Source organism: Sinocyclocheilus anshuiensis, unplaced genomic scaffold, assembly GCF_001515605.1.
Source record: "Sinocyclocheilus anshuiensis isolate Anshui unplaced genomic scaffold, SAMN03320099.WGS_v1.1 scaffold219, whole genome shotgun sequence".
NCBI classification, from domain to species: domain Eukaryota; kingdom Metazoa; phylum Chordata; class Actinopteri; order Cypriniformes; family Cyprinidae; genus Sinocyclocheilus; species Sinocyclocheilus anshuiensis.
The window spans coordinates 14,979-34,437 of record NW_015548200.1 but is presented as its reverse complement, the minus strand read 5'-3'; the positions used below and the strand labels follow the sequence as shown (position 1 = coordinate 34,437).

At 37.3% G+C, this 19,459-nt stretch overlaps 1 protein-coding gene across 1 annotated transcript in view; it reads right to left on the bottom strand.

Annotated features, from left to right (window-relative positions):
• LOC107653286 (RNA-binding protein 33) overlaps window positions 1-19,459 on the bottom strand; it is a 51,933-nt gene that overhangs the window by 18,446 nt on the left and 14,028 nt on the right. Inside the window, exons 6-10 of the mRNA XM_016439953.1 lie at window positions 14,931-15,041; window positions 9,963-10,143; window positions 8,141-8,421; window positions 3,063-3,387; window positions 889-950 (exon numbers count right to left, since the gene is read on the bottom strand). Of these exons, the coding sequence (XP_016295439.1) occupies window positions 889-950; window positions 3,063-3,387; window positions 8,141-8,421; window positions 9,963-10,143; window positions 14,931-15,041 (960 nt within the window). The remainder of the gene's footprint in view (window positions 1-888; window positions 951-3,062; window positions 3,388-8,140; window positions 8,422-9,962; window positions 10,144-14,930; window positions 15,042-19,459) is intronic.

The window sequence follows — 19,459 nt, the reverse complement described above, 5'->3', positions numbered from 1 at the left end:
ATTTAGGTTAGAATTTATAAGAGAAAGTGTATATTTTAGGTGATGTGACATCAGTTTTTACAGTTAAATGGATCTGCTGTGTGATCATTTTTTCCTTCTTTTTAATGCCATGCCAGCTTCACGGCGAGAGCCAGGTTCAGTTATTCAAAATTAAAACTAAAGATGTTTAAAATAATTTTTTTTCTAAATACCTTAAGACTAAATTTGGATTTACTTGGAGTACAATCCAGTAAAATGTGTTTTAATGGACCGTGGATTCTGACAAGATGAACACTTTGGGAAATTCTCTCTTGATAGTAAAAGTTTATATGAGTCTTGAGTGTCCTATCTGACATTGTGTGTAAATGACTTGATCCCAGTGATTATCAAAATGAAATGTTGTTTTTTTTCCATTCAGCACTGATCCCATGAATGAAAACTTTGAATGTAGCACTGCACAGTGCTCATGTCACTGCCATATTCCAAACTGAAACACTGAACTATACATCATTTAGACAGCAATAGTAAAAAGGAAAACAGAGAGGAAAAAGAAGAGAACCGGGGAATCAGAGTTTGGGGGGTTTCAGAAGGCCTCCTCCTCAGCAGTAATCACTTTAGCTACAGCACGGGCAGCTGCCTGATGGTTCCTCTACATCCTTACACACAAGTAAAGGGCTTTTACATCTGTTCTGTTTTTTCACGGTCTCCATTTCGATTTCAACTGGCAGATTCAGCTTACATATGAGGATGTTTTTAGGTTTCTAGAGACATGCTATACACACAGCAAGACAAATATTGCTTTTGGTGGCTACATGCCAGTCAAACCCAGAAATACCATGATGTAACACACTGCAGTTTTATGCAGAGTAAAATCACTTAATTGTAACAAAGCAACGTGAGATTACTTACCGGGGGTCTCTGTGGACCGATGTTAGGCCTCGGTTGGTTCTGCACAGGAGGCATTGAAGGAACTGAGATTAAATGGAAATAGAGAAAGCACGAGTCAGACAGAAAAAGGGATGCAGAACCAGAGAGTGGGGCGAGGTAACACAGACACCATGAAAGTCTCTTCTTGCCACACGTCTAAACCATGGTTTGTCACAGCTGGTCATAGAGAGAGGGCTGTTCTGCTGATTAAACTGTGCATCTCTCTCTCTCGAGCAGACTGGGCCACCTAATGAGATAAACTGACAGTCAAAAGGAGTAATTTCGCTGTGAATCATTTCACCTCCGCAGATGTGTGCATTTCAGAAAGCTGGTTTAATGCTGATGGACTGCCTACAGAGTGAAGGCCATACCAAAGGGGGGAAAAAAAACTCTTAAAAGGACCCGAGCGAAAATGCGAGTAAGCATCAGCCAAAAGTGCAAAGGCCTAAAAATGAACAGGGAATCTGCTTAAGTCGTGAAATAAGGAATACTGTTTCTGGGTCCAAGCCTATACTCATTTAAGTTGAGAACACCATGTCAACAGCCGTTTATGAGCACTATTTAATCATGGTGTCACATTTAACCTAAGCTTAAAAAAAATTACAGTGTATACTACAGTCTCCGGGCTCACGGCATCCCAGACATCAATATTTTTACAATCCATAAAAGATGAATCACTGTCTGGCCATTAAAGGTCAGGAGGATCATGATTTTTTTTTTTAGTAGTATTACACCACACCGTGAGTGTATATTAGCACTGTTAGCCGTTTGTTTTTGGCACCTAATACAGCATTTGGAAATGATGGCGTGCGATGTCAGACTTAAAGGGGTCATGAAATGTATTTTTAAATGATTTCATATTGTTTCCTGAGGTGCGCTTATAATCGTATGGGTTTTTTTCTCCATCAAAAACAGTCAGAATTTAGAGATAAATTGTCATTTTCAACCCTGATTTTAGCCCTCTGATTTGAATGCTCTGTTGGAAGGGTATGTCTAGCTGTGAGACTTCAATATAAATGACTACTGCTGTGATTGGATAATATCTTTGCATATGAAATGAGTATTATAAGTGGAACTCTCTTGAAAACTTTACTGCATTTTTACTATAACAGCCAACAAGATTAACTAACTGTGAAAAGTGTTGATTATAGCATTATTTAGAACTACTCCCATTGAATCAAAGGCTGCAGTGCTGCACTGAAGCCAGTTATGTCTACTAAGTACACAGTGCAATGACCTCCTTATTGCAACGTGATTTCTGTAGTCTCACCGATACTTTCATCATAACTAATGCAGTGAAAACAATGTAAATAAGAGACTGGTTGAGCAGTGTAAAATGCAGAAATCAAATCACTGATAGGCTGGTCTCGAATTGACTGCTTCAGCAATTTGAAAACTATTATTTGAACACTTTGTTTATAAATTAATCATGATATAGATAATAGATGGTTTTCAAGCTACTACCAGGAACAGTTGTTGAACATTTAGTCAGTGGCTTGATTCACTAATGCATAAACAGCAGTAAACTACTTTGGACAAAGAACGTCTACATGAGCCCTAACATATTACACCAATCACAGATCATGATGATCATGAAATGCACTTTTTTGTTTCTCTGAGGTTAGTTTATAAAGTTTGCTAAGTGTTTTGCACCAAAAAAGGCCTTCATTTGATGGACAGAGAGGAGTTGTTTAGAACACCTCCTTGATTACATACAAGAATGACATGTGCTAAGGACCGTGTCGAGGAGAATAGTGGCAATGATTTTCCTGATTTAAAATCTAGGTGTTTAAAAAGGGTAGAAAGGATAACTCATATTTTGAACAGGGGAGTTAGTTTTGAGTTCTTAAACTTGCAGTATGTTTTTATTGCAGAGTAACCTCTATTATGTGTAAATACCAAGACAATTTTGATTCATGACCCCTTTAACAAGCAGACAGGCACTTTACAATGTCAAAGACATGTTACAGCAGATGCTTAGACAGCCTCCATTCACCTAACTACAGTAGTCAACATTTGAAGTGGATCAAAACCTTTCATCAAAGTTGTCCTAAAACCCATTCTTGTCTTAGGACAACTTTGATTAACTTTTTTGATCCACTTCAAATGTTGACTACTGTATATAAAAATCAGGTTGGTGGTCTTTGGGGCCATACCTTGCACAGATGAGGAGGAAGGTCCTCTGAAGTGAGGGTTGATGTGAATGTTCTTGGGGTGATGCTGTTGATGCTGCTGGTGTTGGTTGGGATGTGCATGTGAGTGCCTCAGCGGTGAGTTCAATGAGCGTGGTACGTGCGTGTCATGTTGTGTTTTGGGCCCCGGGGAATGGTGGGCCAGACGTGGCATCAACAGCTGCAGCGGCTGCTGAGGAATTGGGGTGCCCGGATCCGGGAATAGCCCAGGACCTCCACTGCCCCTTGGACCAGGCAGACGAGACTGATGGTGGTGATGCTGAGGTGGAGGAGTCATTCTGAGTTGCTGCTTTAAAAAAAGAGAGGCGAAACAGAAAGACCATCAATCAATAACATAATCTCACTCTCTTTCACCCCAAAAAATCATTATCTTGTAGTGTTGTGACCCTGAGTCTCAAGATGACCCCTTTAATCAAGTAATCAATCATTAGAGCCATGTGACTGGGAGTGAATCTTAATTAAATGAGGAGTTTAGTACAAAATGTTCACGTACGTTCTTAAAAAAACATGCATTGCGCCTCTGTGTCCCCGTTGATTTATGCTAAAGGACAATATCCTATTTTAAATGATGACTGAAGGATTGACTCCTTAAACTCACAAATACACATTGTTGTCTCTTGAAAAACGTATACATTCTAGATTTATTAACTCATCATCAGATGAAGACAACTTGTACTCATAGACAGGGGTGGAGGGGAATTCAATCAAATCATTACAGCAGCGCTGCTATCTATATACCACTGTTTGAAGCATAAAGTAAAAGAACACATCAATGTCGAGGAATGACAAGTTATGTCAAAAGCCTGAAAAGGCTTGCCTTCTCTATGAAAGAAAATCAGCTTTAAAAAAAGAAAAGAAAGAAAAAAAAAAGGTGCAGCTCGAACGAGCAGCTCAAGCGCTAAGGGATTACACCCTCGACAGATATTTAATAATAAAATAAGCGCAGGAAGCTAAATCCTTCAGCAAAGTACAAATTTAATTTGGTGTAATGCTTCCTCAATGGACTGCCGCCAAGTTATTTGCCATAATCCATATATCAACATGGATAAGGGGAAGTGAGAACGGTGATAATTGACTTTTACTCAAAAGCAAACTGACTCCACTCCACAAGGGTGAGACAAGACACAACTGATGCATAATCTTTAACAGCCTCAAAAGGTAAATCTAATTTCAAGAGAACTGCCTGATCACCAAGGAAGTAAAAATTTGTGTTTGCAAACAAAAAAGCTGTCACTACTAAAGTGTCCACTGTCTAAAGTGTCAAATGTTGTAAAGAATGTTACCGTTTATACTAGAGCCCGATATGAGCCTGTCGCCGATATACCGGTATCGGCGAATATGCCGCAGATACGCCGCTGACATGAAAATTTTTTTTACAGAGCATATAATGCAGATAAAATGCTTGAAATGTAATTACTAAGTTTGTCCAGCAGAGCACACTCCATTGTTTGCTACTGGCGACCTGGATGAAATGCTTTAAAGCTTAAATCTATGGAAAACCATTGAAACTTTGAACGGCCATATCTCCGTAACGGCACGGCGGATCCGCACCAAATTCAGGGGGATCCCTTCAGCTTGAGGAACCCTATCGAACGCGAATCGAGTGTACGTCTCGAGGCCCTCTTTCGAATGAGACCACCCCCGTGTCGATAGCCCCCGGGGTTCGGGAGTTACCCGCGGTTAAATTCACGGTCCGGCACCGACTGATCTAGCGATCCCGGGGGGCTACCGACGCGCGGAGGGTGGCGTTCAAGAGGGCTCCTGGAGCTGAAGGGATCCCCCGAATTTGGTGGAGATCCGAAAGCGCGTTCGCGAGATAGTGACACCAGCCAACACTTTCACTTCAGTAAGGAGGTCTCTTGTTCAGGCAGCAGCATTCAAGCGTTGGCTTATTCGACCGTAAGTGCCCTGCGAAGTGGACTTCACATGATATTCCGCCATGATTCCAGTTCCAAGGGTACGTACACGTTGCATTCAAAGGGCATTAAAGTGCGCGAGACTTGAATTTATATTTATTTACAGAGGTAAATTATGTCGGGATCCCTTCAGCTCGAGGAACCCTCTCGAACGCGAATCGAGTGTACGTCTAGAGGCCCGCTTTCGAATGAGACCACCCCCGTGTCGATAGCCCCCGGGGTTCGGGAGTTACCCGCGGTTAAATTCACGGTCCGGCACCGACTGATCTAGCGATCCCGGGGGGCTACCGACGCGCGGAGGGTGGCGTTCAAGAGGGCTCCTGGAATAGTGACACCAGCCAACACTTTCACTTCAGTAAGGAGGTCTCTTGTTCAGGCAGCAGCATTCAAGCATTGGCTTATTCGACCGTAAGTGCCCTGCGAAGTGGACTTCACATGATATTCCGCCATGATTCCAGTTCCAAGGGTACGTACACGTTGCATTCAAAGGGCATTAAAGTGCGCGAGACTTGAATTTATATTTATTTACAGAGGTAAATTATGTCTCACAAGTTCCATCTGTGTGTGAAGACAGTAGCGCAAATCCGTGAATGAATGTTCCAAAGTGAAATAAACTTCAACGGAATAAAGTTGAATGGAATTGAATTCAATTTGAATAAACTTCAACTTTACTGTTCAGTGCACTGATGTCAGACTCATTTTGAATAAAGTTTATTGTTAAATTGTTAAATGCCCTGCCTCCATCATTACATATCTTTGTCACGTCATTATAAGTGTTTGATCACCACATTTGAGTGATCATTGCAAAAATGTGTTTATGTATATATATTCTGTTTATGTATAAACTGTATTCTATATATACTACCAGTCAAATGTTTGGACACACGAATGGGAAAGTGTCCAAACTTTTGACTGGTACTGTACTATAATATACACAAAGAATATCGGCCGATATATCGATATCTGCCTTTTTTTTACTCCCAAATATCGGTATCGGCCCCAAAAAACCCATATCTGTCGGGCTCTAGTTTATACACTATCTTTCAAAAGGGGTCAGTAAGATGCTTACCAAGACTGCATTTATTTGATAAAAAATGCTGTAAAACAGGGATGTCCAAACCTGTTCCTGGAGGGCCACTGTCCTGTAGAGTTTAGCTCAAAACCCTAATTAAACACACCTGAACCAGCTAATGAAAGGTCTTCTGACTCACTAGAACAGTGATCCTCAAATCTGGCTCGCGAGATCCACTTTCCTGCAGAGTTTGCTCACAAGATCCACTTTCCTGCAGAGTTTAGCTCCAACCCTATAAGCAAACAAATCTACCTGTGATTTTCTAATGATCCTGAAGACATTGATTAGCAAACTCAGGTGTGTTTGATTAGGGTAGAGCTAAACTCTGCAGGAAAGTGGATCTCGCGAGCCAGATTTGAGGATCACTGCACTAGAAATTTCCAGGCAAGCAAGTTGGAGTTGGTTGGAGCTAAAACATGCAGGACGTTGGCTCTCCAGGAGCAGGATTGGACTCCCCTGCTGTAACACTTTAATATAGCAGACCTGCCAATGTTGGGAAATTGAGTACCATGTTGTGTTTAGTTCACATGCTTTAGCAGCACTTTACTTTGCACGGTCATTAAAATCGGTTATGAAGAAGACGGTACAATCATATATTCTTGAGGAAAAGACTACTGTTTGTTAGCATGTTTGAATAGAAATCTAATTTCAGTTCAGATCGTGGTTTCTGATTGCTGGGAACATTTTTACACATGTTCAAAGTTTTGGTCATATAATTAATTGAAAACTGGTATGCCTCTTAAGTTCACCATCAAGCAATTCAAATACTTCTCTCCTAGTAGACTCTTCTGATTTACAAAACTTGATCAACATCACAACTACTCTCCCAAGACTGGCATCAAAAATCTTAACCACAATGAGGTACTTTTTTATGTCCTCTACATCTGTGGGGTATAATTGTATAACCAAATGTAAAAATTAAACAACGCATTGCTACTCAGTCAAGAGCAGTGAGTGATTTGTTCTTTTTATTTAGCTGTTTGATTAACATTAATGACACAGACAGCAGCAGGTAAATTAGGCTGCTGAAGAATGGATCCAATATCCCAATACACATCTGATTTTCTGCCAACTGTTTACATTCATTTAAGACAACCAACTGTTTATCTGAATACTCAAGACTTTTTTTTAACCATTTTGTGTGCATTTGACCATTTAAATATAATAAGCCAGACAGCACGAGTAAAGTGTTTATGTGGCTTATAGCGTTTAATCATTCTTTTTAGCATCGAGGACGTCCCGCTTTTGATTTTCTCATTCATGCATATTACTTTATCGATTTAACATGTTAATAACTTTAAGCAGTCCTGCACTCTGCGGGTATATTTACTTCGATAACGTTCAAAATGACAAGGTTCCAGAATAGAGTGTGAGTAGAAGTGGAATGCTATCAAATCAAAACTAAAGTGAATCAGTACAATTTCAGTGTGAACACAGTTTTATTCATTTGGTTCACCTGGTCTACATTTAGTCCTTTCAAAGATAACGTTAATGAACTCTAATGTACCATTATAACATTATTATCATATTACAATAATACATTTTGCTCTCTCACCTGAAGAAAGAAAAATGTGTATTTCAGGACCACTCTAAGCCTAAATTCACACAACTGAAAAATTTGTAATCCCTATGAAATTAAGTAGTAATGCACTGATACTGGTTTCGGTATTGGGCCCAATACTGAGCTCCTGTACTCGTACTCATAAAATAGTTTTTATCGGCATCGTTCTGGAAAAAGTAATATTGGTGCATGCCAAAAATTTATGTTAATGCTTTCATAATGTTGTGAGGAGTCTGATTTACAATTTACTGACTGTGATGTTTTATTAAAAAAAAAATCTCCTTTATCCACTTGCAACAATGACAACTGCGCACACCTTTTGCAATGACAACTTGGCTGATAATAATTGCTGGTCATATGATTTGTGCATCTCAAATTTTTTAATTAAAGGTGTCATATCACAAAATTTTATTTGTGTTATTAGAACAGGTTCAGTTGGAGCATTTGTATTGTGTGTGTGTGTGCGTGTCATTTCAGACCGTCAGTCTCTTACCTGCATTCCCAAGTTCACTTGCATCAGCGGAGGCCTTTGCTCATTTATTCTCCCTCGACCTCCAACACCACGAAAACCTCCCATTCCAAATAGAGGGAAATCGCCTCTTCCACTGACTCCTCGTCCTCCTGGTCCTCCCCTTCCCCTGAACCCACCTCTAACCGCCATTCCTCCCCTCCCTCCATCTGCTCCTCTCCCTCGTCCTCCAAAACGGCCCTGCTTCCTCTGACGTTCCTTTTCCTCAAACTCCCACAGATCTGCTTTTGCTTCATCAGAGAGCTCTGAAAGGAAAGACAAATAAAAATACAGATTTATTTGATAATGAGAGTTACGATAGTGATATTTGAAAAATGAGGCAGTTGATAGTTATGAAGGATCAATTTAACCTTTTTCTTCCTGCTCATAAATAGGATAATGTCAATAAACTGATATTAATATAATAACATTTTTGTTTATAAGCACTTGGCTACTCAACTTAAAAATCAAGTAAAAAAAAAAATGGGACACACTGCCAGCTTTTTAAAAAAGTCTGAAATGTTACGGTCACAATTTTAGCCATCAAAACAGAATATAAAATTACATCAGAAACATGAGCTACACTTAAAAATGTATAGATACAAAAGGACATTAGATAATGGTCAGATTTATATTTTCAGTTCACCTTACAGCCTTCACTGATGACCTTATGAACATCTGATGAACAAAAATATATTGGTAAAACTCTATAACTAGAAAGGCTTTGCTCATTAATATTATTTACATTATGTCATATTAACCCAGTAGGTCTACCTTATTAACTGAAAGGAACTGTAGTATTTAGAATAATGGTCAGGTGACTCAAAACAAGACTATAGCTCTATTCGGATGGTAGCTGTTTTTCATGTGGACATCTGTAAAAATAAATTTACATGGCACCTCAGTGATAAAACTCATGGATTCAGATGTCAATTTATTCACAGTGGAGAAGTGAGTTCTGGGATCCTACAAACCTGGGAATGCGCTGCTCTTGTGGTCAGTCGCATGATTGTCTGCTGTAAATAAAATGTCATAGGCTTGGAATAATAAGAATAAATTCATATTTAATTTAATAACAGAACAACAATATCATTTTTATTATGTGATCATTTAAATTGCCTGTTCAAAAATAGGAAAATAGACGCATTTGAAATGGTTTTGCAAAATCTCTTGCAAAATGATGAATGTCATTAAAAATGTTGAGATTAGGAGAAATAAGCTAATGCAACCTCTTATTTACATAAGATAAACACAAAGCTGCTCGGTTTATATTTTTATGTATATAATCGCTGCCATAATAATGACCCATTTCAAATGTTCACGTGCTTTTCCTCTTTCTTCTTTTTGTTCTTAACAACTCCCAGTATCTGTGGTGAAGCAGTTACGAAATATTGGTCTTGTAAATACTTCCCCCATTATTTCAGTAATAAATATGCTTGCAAATGACAGAAAAGTGCAACAGTTAACGTACGGTGTTCGGCAGTGGTCAAAAACGATTTAAACAGTGAATTTTGCACCGATTTCTTCTTGTAAACTCAGAGATGTGGATTCGAACGGCAATTACTTTACCACACAAAAAAAAAACAGTAGGTAATTCGGCGGGGGATTTTTACACGGGTGGTGGGAGAAAAACACTGTTATTCTGGATTCGGATGGCAATAAAATAATAGACTAACTCCTGTAAATGCTGAAAATATCTTACGTCCACATGAGAAACAATTACTGTCCAGTTTTTTTCTTAGGGGCTTATGTAAGATTTTTATACCTATAACAGTACAAAAAGGTGCTTCATTTGTCTGTAACTAACCTAATGTATCTGGGATGTTCCTTCTTTTACTGGTGGCATCAGAGAGTCTGACCACTGTGTCATCTTTGCGCTCTGTCTTAAATCGCAGGCGGCCGGATTCTTCAACATCTTCCTCCTCCTCATCGGACTCCTCTTTTACATCAGTGTCCAGCTCAGCCTCTGGATCGTTTTCATTCTCCACCTGAAACATAGAGAATATATATATCATCAGACTCATACTGTGTGACTTTAAGCATCTCCATGAAAGATAAGAGCAAACATTATTAGGGCTGTGTATCACCAGCAAAGTCACGATACGATACGTATCATGATACAGGAATTTCACTGCACTGAATTTCACCTCAGCAGAATTTAGTAAAATAGCTGTTTATTAAACACTGCATACTATAGTGCCATTGCTAACTATTAGCAATTATAGTTATACTAATTGCTAACTATTAGACCTCTGCATTATGAAGGGCCTCCATAACTCTACCACAGTACAATATAGGTAATGGCATATGTTTCATGTTTACATTGGGCACTCCCCACCAGGTACAACATTCTGATTGTTTGCAAATTGTTTTTAAGCCCATAAATAATAATGTACTTGTTCTAATAAATTTATATTGTAATGTACTCATAATAATATATTTTAAAAAAATCATCTTTACATTGCTGGTAGGTTATCATTGCACAAATTAACACACTCTCTACGTTTAAAAACTAAAACTAAAAATTAGAAGAGTTCTAAACTAATGCGCTGTCTTCACTGTATCTCACGCTCAGTCACTCACACAGATCACGCTGCGGCTGCACTCAGGCATTCAGCAACACAAACTTATAAGCGCTGCCCTGCAATTTTATCAATAAAATAGCTTAATCGCTTAAGAGCTACATTATCTTTCTCAACAAGTAGCTGGTAACATCATTGTTTCTAAAGGACTTAAAGCCACAGCTTCACTGTTAATTGAGAAATGAGGCAAAACGGTGGTAATTCATACATATACAGCCTCTCTCTCATATAAATTAACACTTGATGAATTACACTTTTCTGAGAATAGAATATTGAAGTGGAGATCGCTAAACTGCAAGCTTACCAGTGTTTTCTGAAAGCAGGTGCGTTTATCCACAGTGGAGAGAGAGCGTGTGCACTAGGGCTGCCACTAACGACTATTTTTATTTTGATTAATCTACCGACTAATTTGTCGATTAATCTAAACTATTAATTTCCCGCAAAATAAACAACTATTTTACTTAAGAATATTTTATTAAACTATATTTTATTAAACCAAATGAAATCCAAATTTCTATGAATTCCTTTTTTTAAAGCAAAAGTCAAGTGCAATATAGAGTGCAAGAAGCAAGTGTCCATCTCATAGTCCAAATCACTAACTCTAAATGAAATCCAAATTTTTATGAAATCCTTTTTTAAAGCAAAAGTAAAGTGCAATATAGAGTGCAAGAAGCAAGTGTCCATCTCATAGTCCAAATCACTAGAGCTGCCACTAACAACTATTTTTATTTCGATTAATCTATCGATTAATTTGTCGATTAATCTAAACGATTAATTTCCCACCAAAAAACACAACTATTTTACTTAATAATATTTTATTAAACTATATTTTATTAAACCAAATGAAATCCAAATTTCTATGAAATCCTTTTTTAAAGCAAAAGTAAAGTGCAACATAGAATGCAAGAAGCAAGTGTCCATCTCATAGTCCAAATCACTGAAATCAAAGTTCAGTATTATAGTGTAAGAATGACAACATATCCACGTGTTCTAGTCTACTAATAATAAAATTATAATAAAAAAATTTTTTTTAAAGGAGTATTTACCAGAAATGTTATTTACCAGAATTTATTTAGGAGAAAAATGTAAATGTGCAGTATTTCTGAAAAAAATAAATAAAAGAAAATAAAAAATAAAAAAAAATAAATTAATTGGAGATGCTTTTGATTATTAAAATTTAATGGAACCATTAAAATGGAATCCAGAAAATAATGGAAAACAGAATTTGGTAAAGATAAAACTGTAAAACTCAATTAATTAGACAGGCTTTTTCATTAATGACATTTAATTTAACCATTAATGCAAGAAGCAAGTGTCCATCTCATAGTCCAAATCACTGAAATCAAAGTTCAGTATTATAGTGTAAGAATGACAACATATCCACGTGTTCTAGTCTACTAATAATAAAATTATAATCAAAAAACACTTTTTAAAGGAGTATTTACCAGAAATGTTATTTACCAGAATTTATTTAGGAGAAAAATGTAAATGTGCAGTATTTCTGAAAAAAATAAATAAAAGAAAATAAAAAATAAAAAAAAATAAATTAATTGGAGATGCTTTTGATTATTAAAATTTAATGGAACCATTAAAATGGAATCCAGAAAATAATGGAAAACAGAATTTGGTAAAGATAAAACTGTAAAACTCAATTAATTAGACAGGCTTTTTGATTAATAAAATGTCATTTAACCACTAAAACAGAGTATAGAAAAATGAAAATAAAACGGATTTCATAGGACCCTATAATTATAATTAATTTTTTTGTGGTAATAAAAATAGAAGTGAACAATAGCCTTTAAAATTACTTAAAATACATATATAATAGCAATGAGGCAATAATAATTAGTTCAAATAAAGTATCAAAAGCGAGTAATCTCATGGTTTTATTGAACAAAACTGTTAAAATACATAATGTATTATGTTAAAATACATAATGTATTACGTTGGGCAACGGCCTGATGATTATTTTTACACATCTAATCCTTGTTTAATATTGACCAAGCACTATTTCATTCAAATGTCCACTTAATCTTTAATATTTGGCCATTTCTTTATGACAGAAATGCTATAGCCACTGTAATTTCTTGAATATGTGGACATCAAAAAGTGTAAACTCAGAGTGAGGGTTTGAGCTTTTATTTTGAAACCGCGATGTATTCTCCTGAGTTTGCGTAGATTTATAAATGATTTACCTTACAAATCTGATGAAATGGAGCATGTTGCGTTCCCAGATGAACGTTATAATAAACCCACTCACAACAACATGCAGAGATGGAGTTTGAGATGCTCTACACATGTAAATGATAACAGTTCCTGTGGAACTACTGTGAAAGGAGCTGCTGTGTGACGCACGTCCTTATCCTACACGCATGTAAATAATTAAAGCGCATATACTGTATTAGAACTGCATCGCATATAATTATTTAATTAAATCGTAGCGTTTGTGAATTCACAATTATGCTTAATTATGATTTTTAAATGGGTTTAATATATCATGCAGCCTTGGGAAACAGTCTAATGTGTTTTATGGATTCTCGTCCGTGAAATGCGCCACTTCCGGTATTTTGCCAGTTAGTTGACGCGAGCAAAATGAAGTCAAGGATTTTTAAAAATCGAATAGTCGAATAAAATCGACGAATCGCGACAGCCCTAGTGTGCACATGGTTGCCAGGTTGACAAAGATAAGTAACACACTTATCAGATATTTCCGTATTGCGCAAGTGTGAAGCTCTGTTTCGTGGATTACGTAGGCAACCCAGTTGTGTTGCTCTGCGGCCAGATTAAACCTTGTTGTAGACCAGTGGTTCTCAAACCTGTCCTGGAGTACCCCCTGCCCTGCATATTTTGTATGTCTCCCTCATCTATCACACCTGATTCAACTCATCAGCTCATTAGTGGAGACTGCAAGACCTGAAGTGGGTGTGTCAGATATTGGGAGACATACAAAACGTGCAGTGCTGGGGGTACTTCATGGAGAGGTTTGAGAAACCCTGTTGTAGACTTACAGAGATTGGGAGACATACAAAACGTGCAGTGCTGGGGGTACTTCATGGAGAGGTTTGAGAAACCCTGTTGTAGACTATAGTATATGTTATGCTCTATTCATTATTTTTTTAGAAACCTCACACTTTTCTACTCCATTTTAAACAGTGTTTTTGTATTCAAATTAAGCGCGGTCCACTGCTGCACACGTGCAACAATATTATATAAATACTTTCACTTTGAAATAGCGGCAATTCGGCGTGAAGCAATTGTTCGTTTTTAGTTCGTTTGAATTTTCCCTCTTTTCCTCGCTTTCCTTCGCTTTTAAATAGCTTGTAAAAACGGCATGCGCATTTTACTTTCACTTTCAAATAGGGGCAGTTCGGCGTCAATTGCTTGAATGCAACAACAAAATACAACGTCAAACTCACTTTAGCCTATATATAAAACATAGAACTTTTATTAATAAAACAAATAAATGTCTCACTATATGATGATATGAACACGAATGTCATCTCCAGCTGCTCTGAGAGTCACTTCCTTAGCATTTTACCATTTCATTTGAGAAAACTACCATCATATCATATACACAGCAGCTGCAAGTTCCTCACGGCAACCCGTCAAAATAAAAGTTTAATTTAACGTTAAGAAACTGTCAGAATATATTACTATTTAGCAGTTTTAAGACTCGATGCTACTACTGCTAATAAATATTAATAAATCTTTATTTTTAAAGGAATAATCACATCTGTTTTCTTTTTAATTTTAACAGTAAACCTCTGTTGTGCAGCACTTTGTTTGCCAAAAAATAAAAGGGTTTAATTTTCATTTGATTAGTAAAAATTAAATTAATGTTTTATGCCTTCATCTGATTACCAGAAAAAATAAGAACATTTTATAGGGCCCTATTATTGTTTAAAAGAGGACCCTATACAAAAAAAAAAGAATATGTTTAAAATACAGGCAATGTGGTTCTTAATTTCTTTTTATTAATTCACCATTTGTAAACTGATGTTTACTGTTCATTTTTTAGAAATATCAATAGCATTTGTATTAAAACTATATTCACTTAACGTAATCAAAAAATCGAGAATCGAATCGAGTGCTTGCGAATCTAAATCGAATCGGGACATCTGAATCGATACCCAGCCCTAGTATCGATGTATCGAACACAGCACTAAACAATATCTGAAGCAGCCATTCTTTACCTCCTCTAATTCTTTAACCTGAAAGCGGTCCTGCTCCTCAGTTTCCTCCTCCTCAGGCACTTCTTGTCGGTCAGTCTGCTCTTCCCTATACACAGTCGGGTATTCATCCACCTGTGAAGAACAATCAAATATTTACTCCATTCAATGGAAATTCAAGCAGGACTTTAACATCAGGGCTAAACTGATCTCTTGTACTTCATCCACTGAAACACCTGCTGCGGTGCGTGTCGTAGGTCGGCACAACCAGAACCTGTTCAATGCCAAAACGACACTGATGAAGATAAAACATTAGAATGAAGCAAAATCACTTCTGAATGAAAATGTTAATGCCACATCTGAGAGAGCGGCAAGAAAGGCTCAGTGTAGCATTCTAAAGTTGGGGAGGGGAGGGGCGCACTGAAGTGGAGTCTTTCTAAATTAGCATAACAGTAGGAGCCCAGTCTCATTACTATGCCCTATTACCATTCCTGCTGATATTTGAAATTCAATGAGATGTAAATGTTTGACACGATACACAGAGAATGGGAGATAAACATGCACACGGCTCAGTGGTGGTGAAAATATCATTGACTGTGTTGTCTTTACACACACACACACACACACACACACACACACACATATATAAACAGACACAAAGAAAGCTCTGGCGCACACATAATTCACTGACAGGGAACATATCATCATGTGACTCTGAGCAAATTCTCATACACGCTCAAGCACAGAATGTACAAAAGCATCCGGAGAGATGGGCGCACACTTCTGCTGACTACCTTGATGAATCTCACGTCCTCCGCCACAGATCTTGTCCCCTTCCGCACGGTCTCGTCTCTGCTTCTATAGCCACCACAGGTCCGCTCTCCATCCCCCTGCTATACCTACAGGTCCCGTTTCTGTCCATCTGTTAAAGCCTACCGGGCCACTAGCCCATTCCCTCTGCTAAAGTCCACATTTCACTCCTTAAATTGAGATTTTATTTTGGCTGTGGGAAATCTGAATACACTGCAATCAACCTGACACACTAAACTCAGTAATCTGAAGTAGAAGTGGGCAGTATTGAATTAAAACTACTCACAATATAGTCATGTTTGCTTTCACAACAACTACTTAAGCTAAATAGCTACGCTGTAAAGCCGTTTTTGGATATTCGAGTGATTTAAAATTTACCTCATTGTGCTAGTACCTTGGAATCCCATCCCCGCAGGGAAATAACACTGTGACAACACTGGTAAAACATCTAGCATACAATAAAGTAACTAACATATGTCTGTTAGTGATGTGACTAATGTGCATAAATAGGCAAATACGTTTCAAAATTCAGTCAAGCTGTCTGTAATGACAAGGTACTGATCTAAATAAAGTCGGTTATGTCTTACGTTAATGTAAACAGGCAGGACAAAAAAATGAAACAAACAAACATTTTTAAAGTTGGGTCAAAAGCAGTGGTTCTTAACATTTTTTTTTATTCAAACGCCGTGCATTGTCCAATACAATAATCAAACGATCCACATTATAAGATTTTCTGCCTTTCTGCTGTAATTATGACAAAGCTGCTTGTTTTCTAGCTTGTTAACTTTTTTATTAACAGAAACTGAAAGTGTTCATATTTTACATTTAATAACCACAATTCATTTTGTGATCCCAGTTTCAAGAACTGCATGTTCTTAAATAAAAACTACTATATATTACTACTATATTCTTAAAAAAAAAAAAATTATGCTTTTTTAGCATTTTAATTTAGAGTTAGATTATTTTGATATATTAATAACAATTGATTAATTTAAAAGATTTTAAGTCATCCTCCATCCCTCTTGGATGTTTGCTGAGGCTCCCTGGTTACAAGCCACTGATCTAATGATTAAGGAAACTGTACAACCAATTTTAATTACAGACTTGCTTTTCAGTCAAACCACATGTACTCTTCATTTTCAAATAACAACAAAATCCCCCTCCTCTTAGCTTATTTGGGACATGTCCCACTCTGCACTTTTGTATAACTCTGTTTCTTCACTGATCTTACAGGTAAGTAACATAAAAAACCAAAAGCAGTATTTCTCACTTATAGCCATGCACATATATTAGTCTTGCCAACATCCTTATAGTGACTAACTTTTCACCTTTAAGCACTAGCACATGATTCAATAGCAATTATTGTCAGAGGGCACCTTTTATAATGCATTTAGACAACACAAATTTCACTGCCATGGAAAGTCAACAGTGCTCAAGCAAACTTATATTGGAAGAGACAGTGTTTTTTTCCAGTCATATCATTGAGAAAATGTGTGCTGTGTGCCATTACAAAACTCTCCAGGTCATTTTGCGACTGTGAATCCAGATCTCAGTAGTAAGAATAAGCCTTTATTATAATAAAGAACTAACATTGAACAGACAAACTTGCAAAATGTGATTCGAGGGCAAGCCCTCCGTGCACCTGTCAGCACTGTCCTGGACACCGATGATCAAGCGATCACATGGCTAGGCAGAATGATCAATGACATCTGTCCTGCATTAAAGGTCAATGAAAGACAGAACAAAAGAAGCAGTCTGACGAGCCTTGACTCCTGCAGGATTTTATCAATCTCTCTGACTTTGTGTAAAGTGACTAACCCTGATGCTTCATGACCACACTTCCCCAAACAATTTCTAGGTTCTGGAATATTTTGTTTGTCTTTGAACACTGAGTACTAGTACACACACAAATTAGTAGTGCACGCATTTAATAGGAATTTAATCAAAATCCCAGTTTTGGTACAGAAATCTCAACTTCTAGTACAAGTCTCAATTAATATAAAAAAAAAAAAAAAAGTATGTGATACAAAAAATATATAATAATAATAATAAAACAAAAATTCTGCTCAACATATCCACGTGTTCTAGTCTACTAATAATACAATTATAATCAAAAAACACTTTTTAAAGGAGTATTTACCAGAAATGTTATTTACCAGAATTTATTTAGTAGAAAAATGTAAATGTGCAGTATTTCTGAAAAAAAAAAAAAATATATTTGTCCACTTAATCTTTAATATTTGGCCATTTCTTTAGGACAGAAATGCTATAGTCACTGTAATTAAAAGAATATGTTTTAATTATGATTTTAAATGTGTTTAATATATCATGCAGCCTTGGGAAACAGTCTAATAATGTGCTTTATGGATTCTCGTCCGTGAAATGCGCCACTTCCGGTATTTTGCCGGTTAGTCGACGCGAGCAAAATGAAGTTGAGGATTTTTAAAAATCTAATAGTCGAATAAAATCAACGAATCGCGACAGCCCTAATATATTATATAACATGTCAAAGTTGGCCTTTTCACTTGTAGCATCTCTCCAAAAGAGAAAGAAAAAATGCATCTTGATAATGACCTGTTTGGAAACTACATTTTGCCTTTGTTTATTTAGTTCAATTAAATACAACTGATAATTACATGTAATATACATTGCTACTCTTCTTTCATAAAATCTGCGATATCTTGATCTCAGACATTAGAAAAACCATGGAGTTGTCATGTCTAAACCAGAGGCGCATTTGGTATTGCTGACAAGCCCAGGAAGTCTTTAAGATGCATTATGACTTAAGACTGGTATGATCTCAGAGAAATTCACTACAAGCAAATGTCCTCTACAGAGGACAATGAAGAATTGCCAGGTAGCAGACGCCAAATGTGAAGAACTGTATACCAAGCATAACACAAAGTCGGACATACAGACAGACCTAAATGACTGACATATTTCCTGCACAAAGCACATGAACTGACCACCTACAGGGCAAATAGTTAATCCTTTAAACTGTTCCACACATTAACTCTGGATAACAGTAAACACAAAGATGCTAAGCCCCAGCAGCTAAGTGACCTTGTAAACAGCGATATCACATGCTCAAACAAAACGCAGAATTTCAAGCAGCATTTAAAGGGGTCATATGATGCGATTTCAATTTTTCCTTTCTCTTTGGAGTGTTACAAGCTCTTGGTGAATAAATAAGATCTGTAAAGTTGCAAAGACTAAAGTCTCAAATCCAAAGAGATATTCTTTATAAAAGTTCAGAGTCAATCACGCCTACCTAAAACGGTTCATTCTAACACGCCCCCACATGTCTACGTCACGATGTGGGAAGATTAGCATAACACCGCCCAATGTTCACGCAAAGAAAGGCGGCGTAACTTTGATTCTCGCTGTAGTATTGTTGTTGCTGTGTGTTTCGTTGTGAAAGCGAAACTACTTTGTTTGGCCTTCCAAAAGAGGACGATATCCGCTTCGTCATGCCTAGAGCTGATCCATGCTGGTCGCTGAGGAAATACATCAACTTCGCGCTGTGGATCGCCGGATCGGCTTTCACCGTGGACAAAGCGGAGTCCAGCCCGGGGTCATCACATGTGATTGCCGAAAGCCCGCCGGCCTCCGCTCACTCTAGCCCTCCAGCCGCCGCTCACTCAAGCCGCCGGCTCTTTTGGAAGGACACGACTAGAAATCAGTGGTTAAGTTGTATTTACAACACTGTTCCAGAACACTTCAACCCAAATATTCAGATGTGT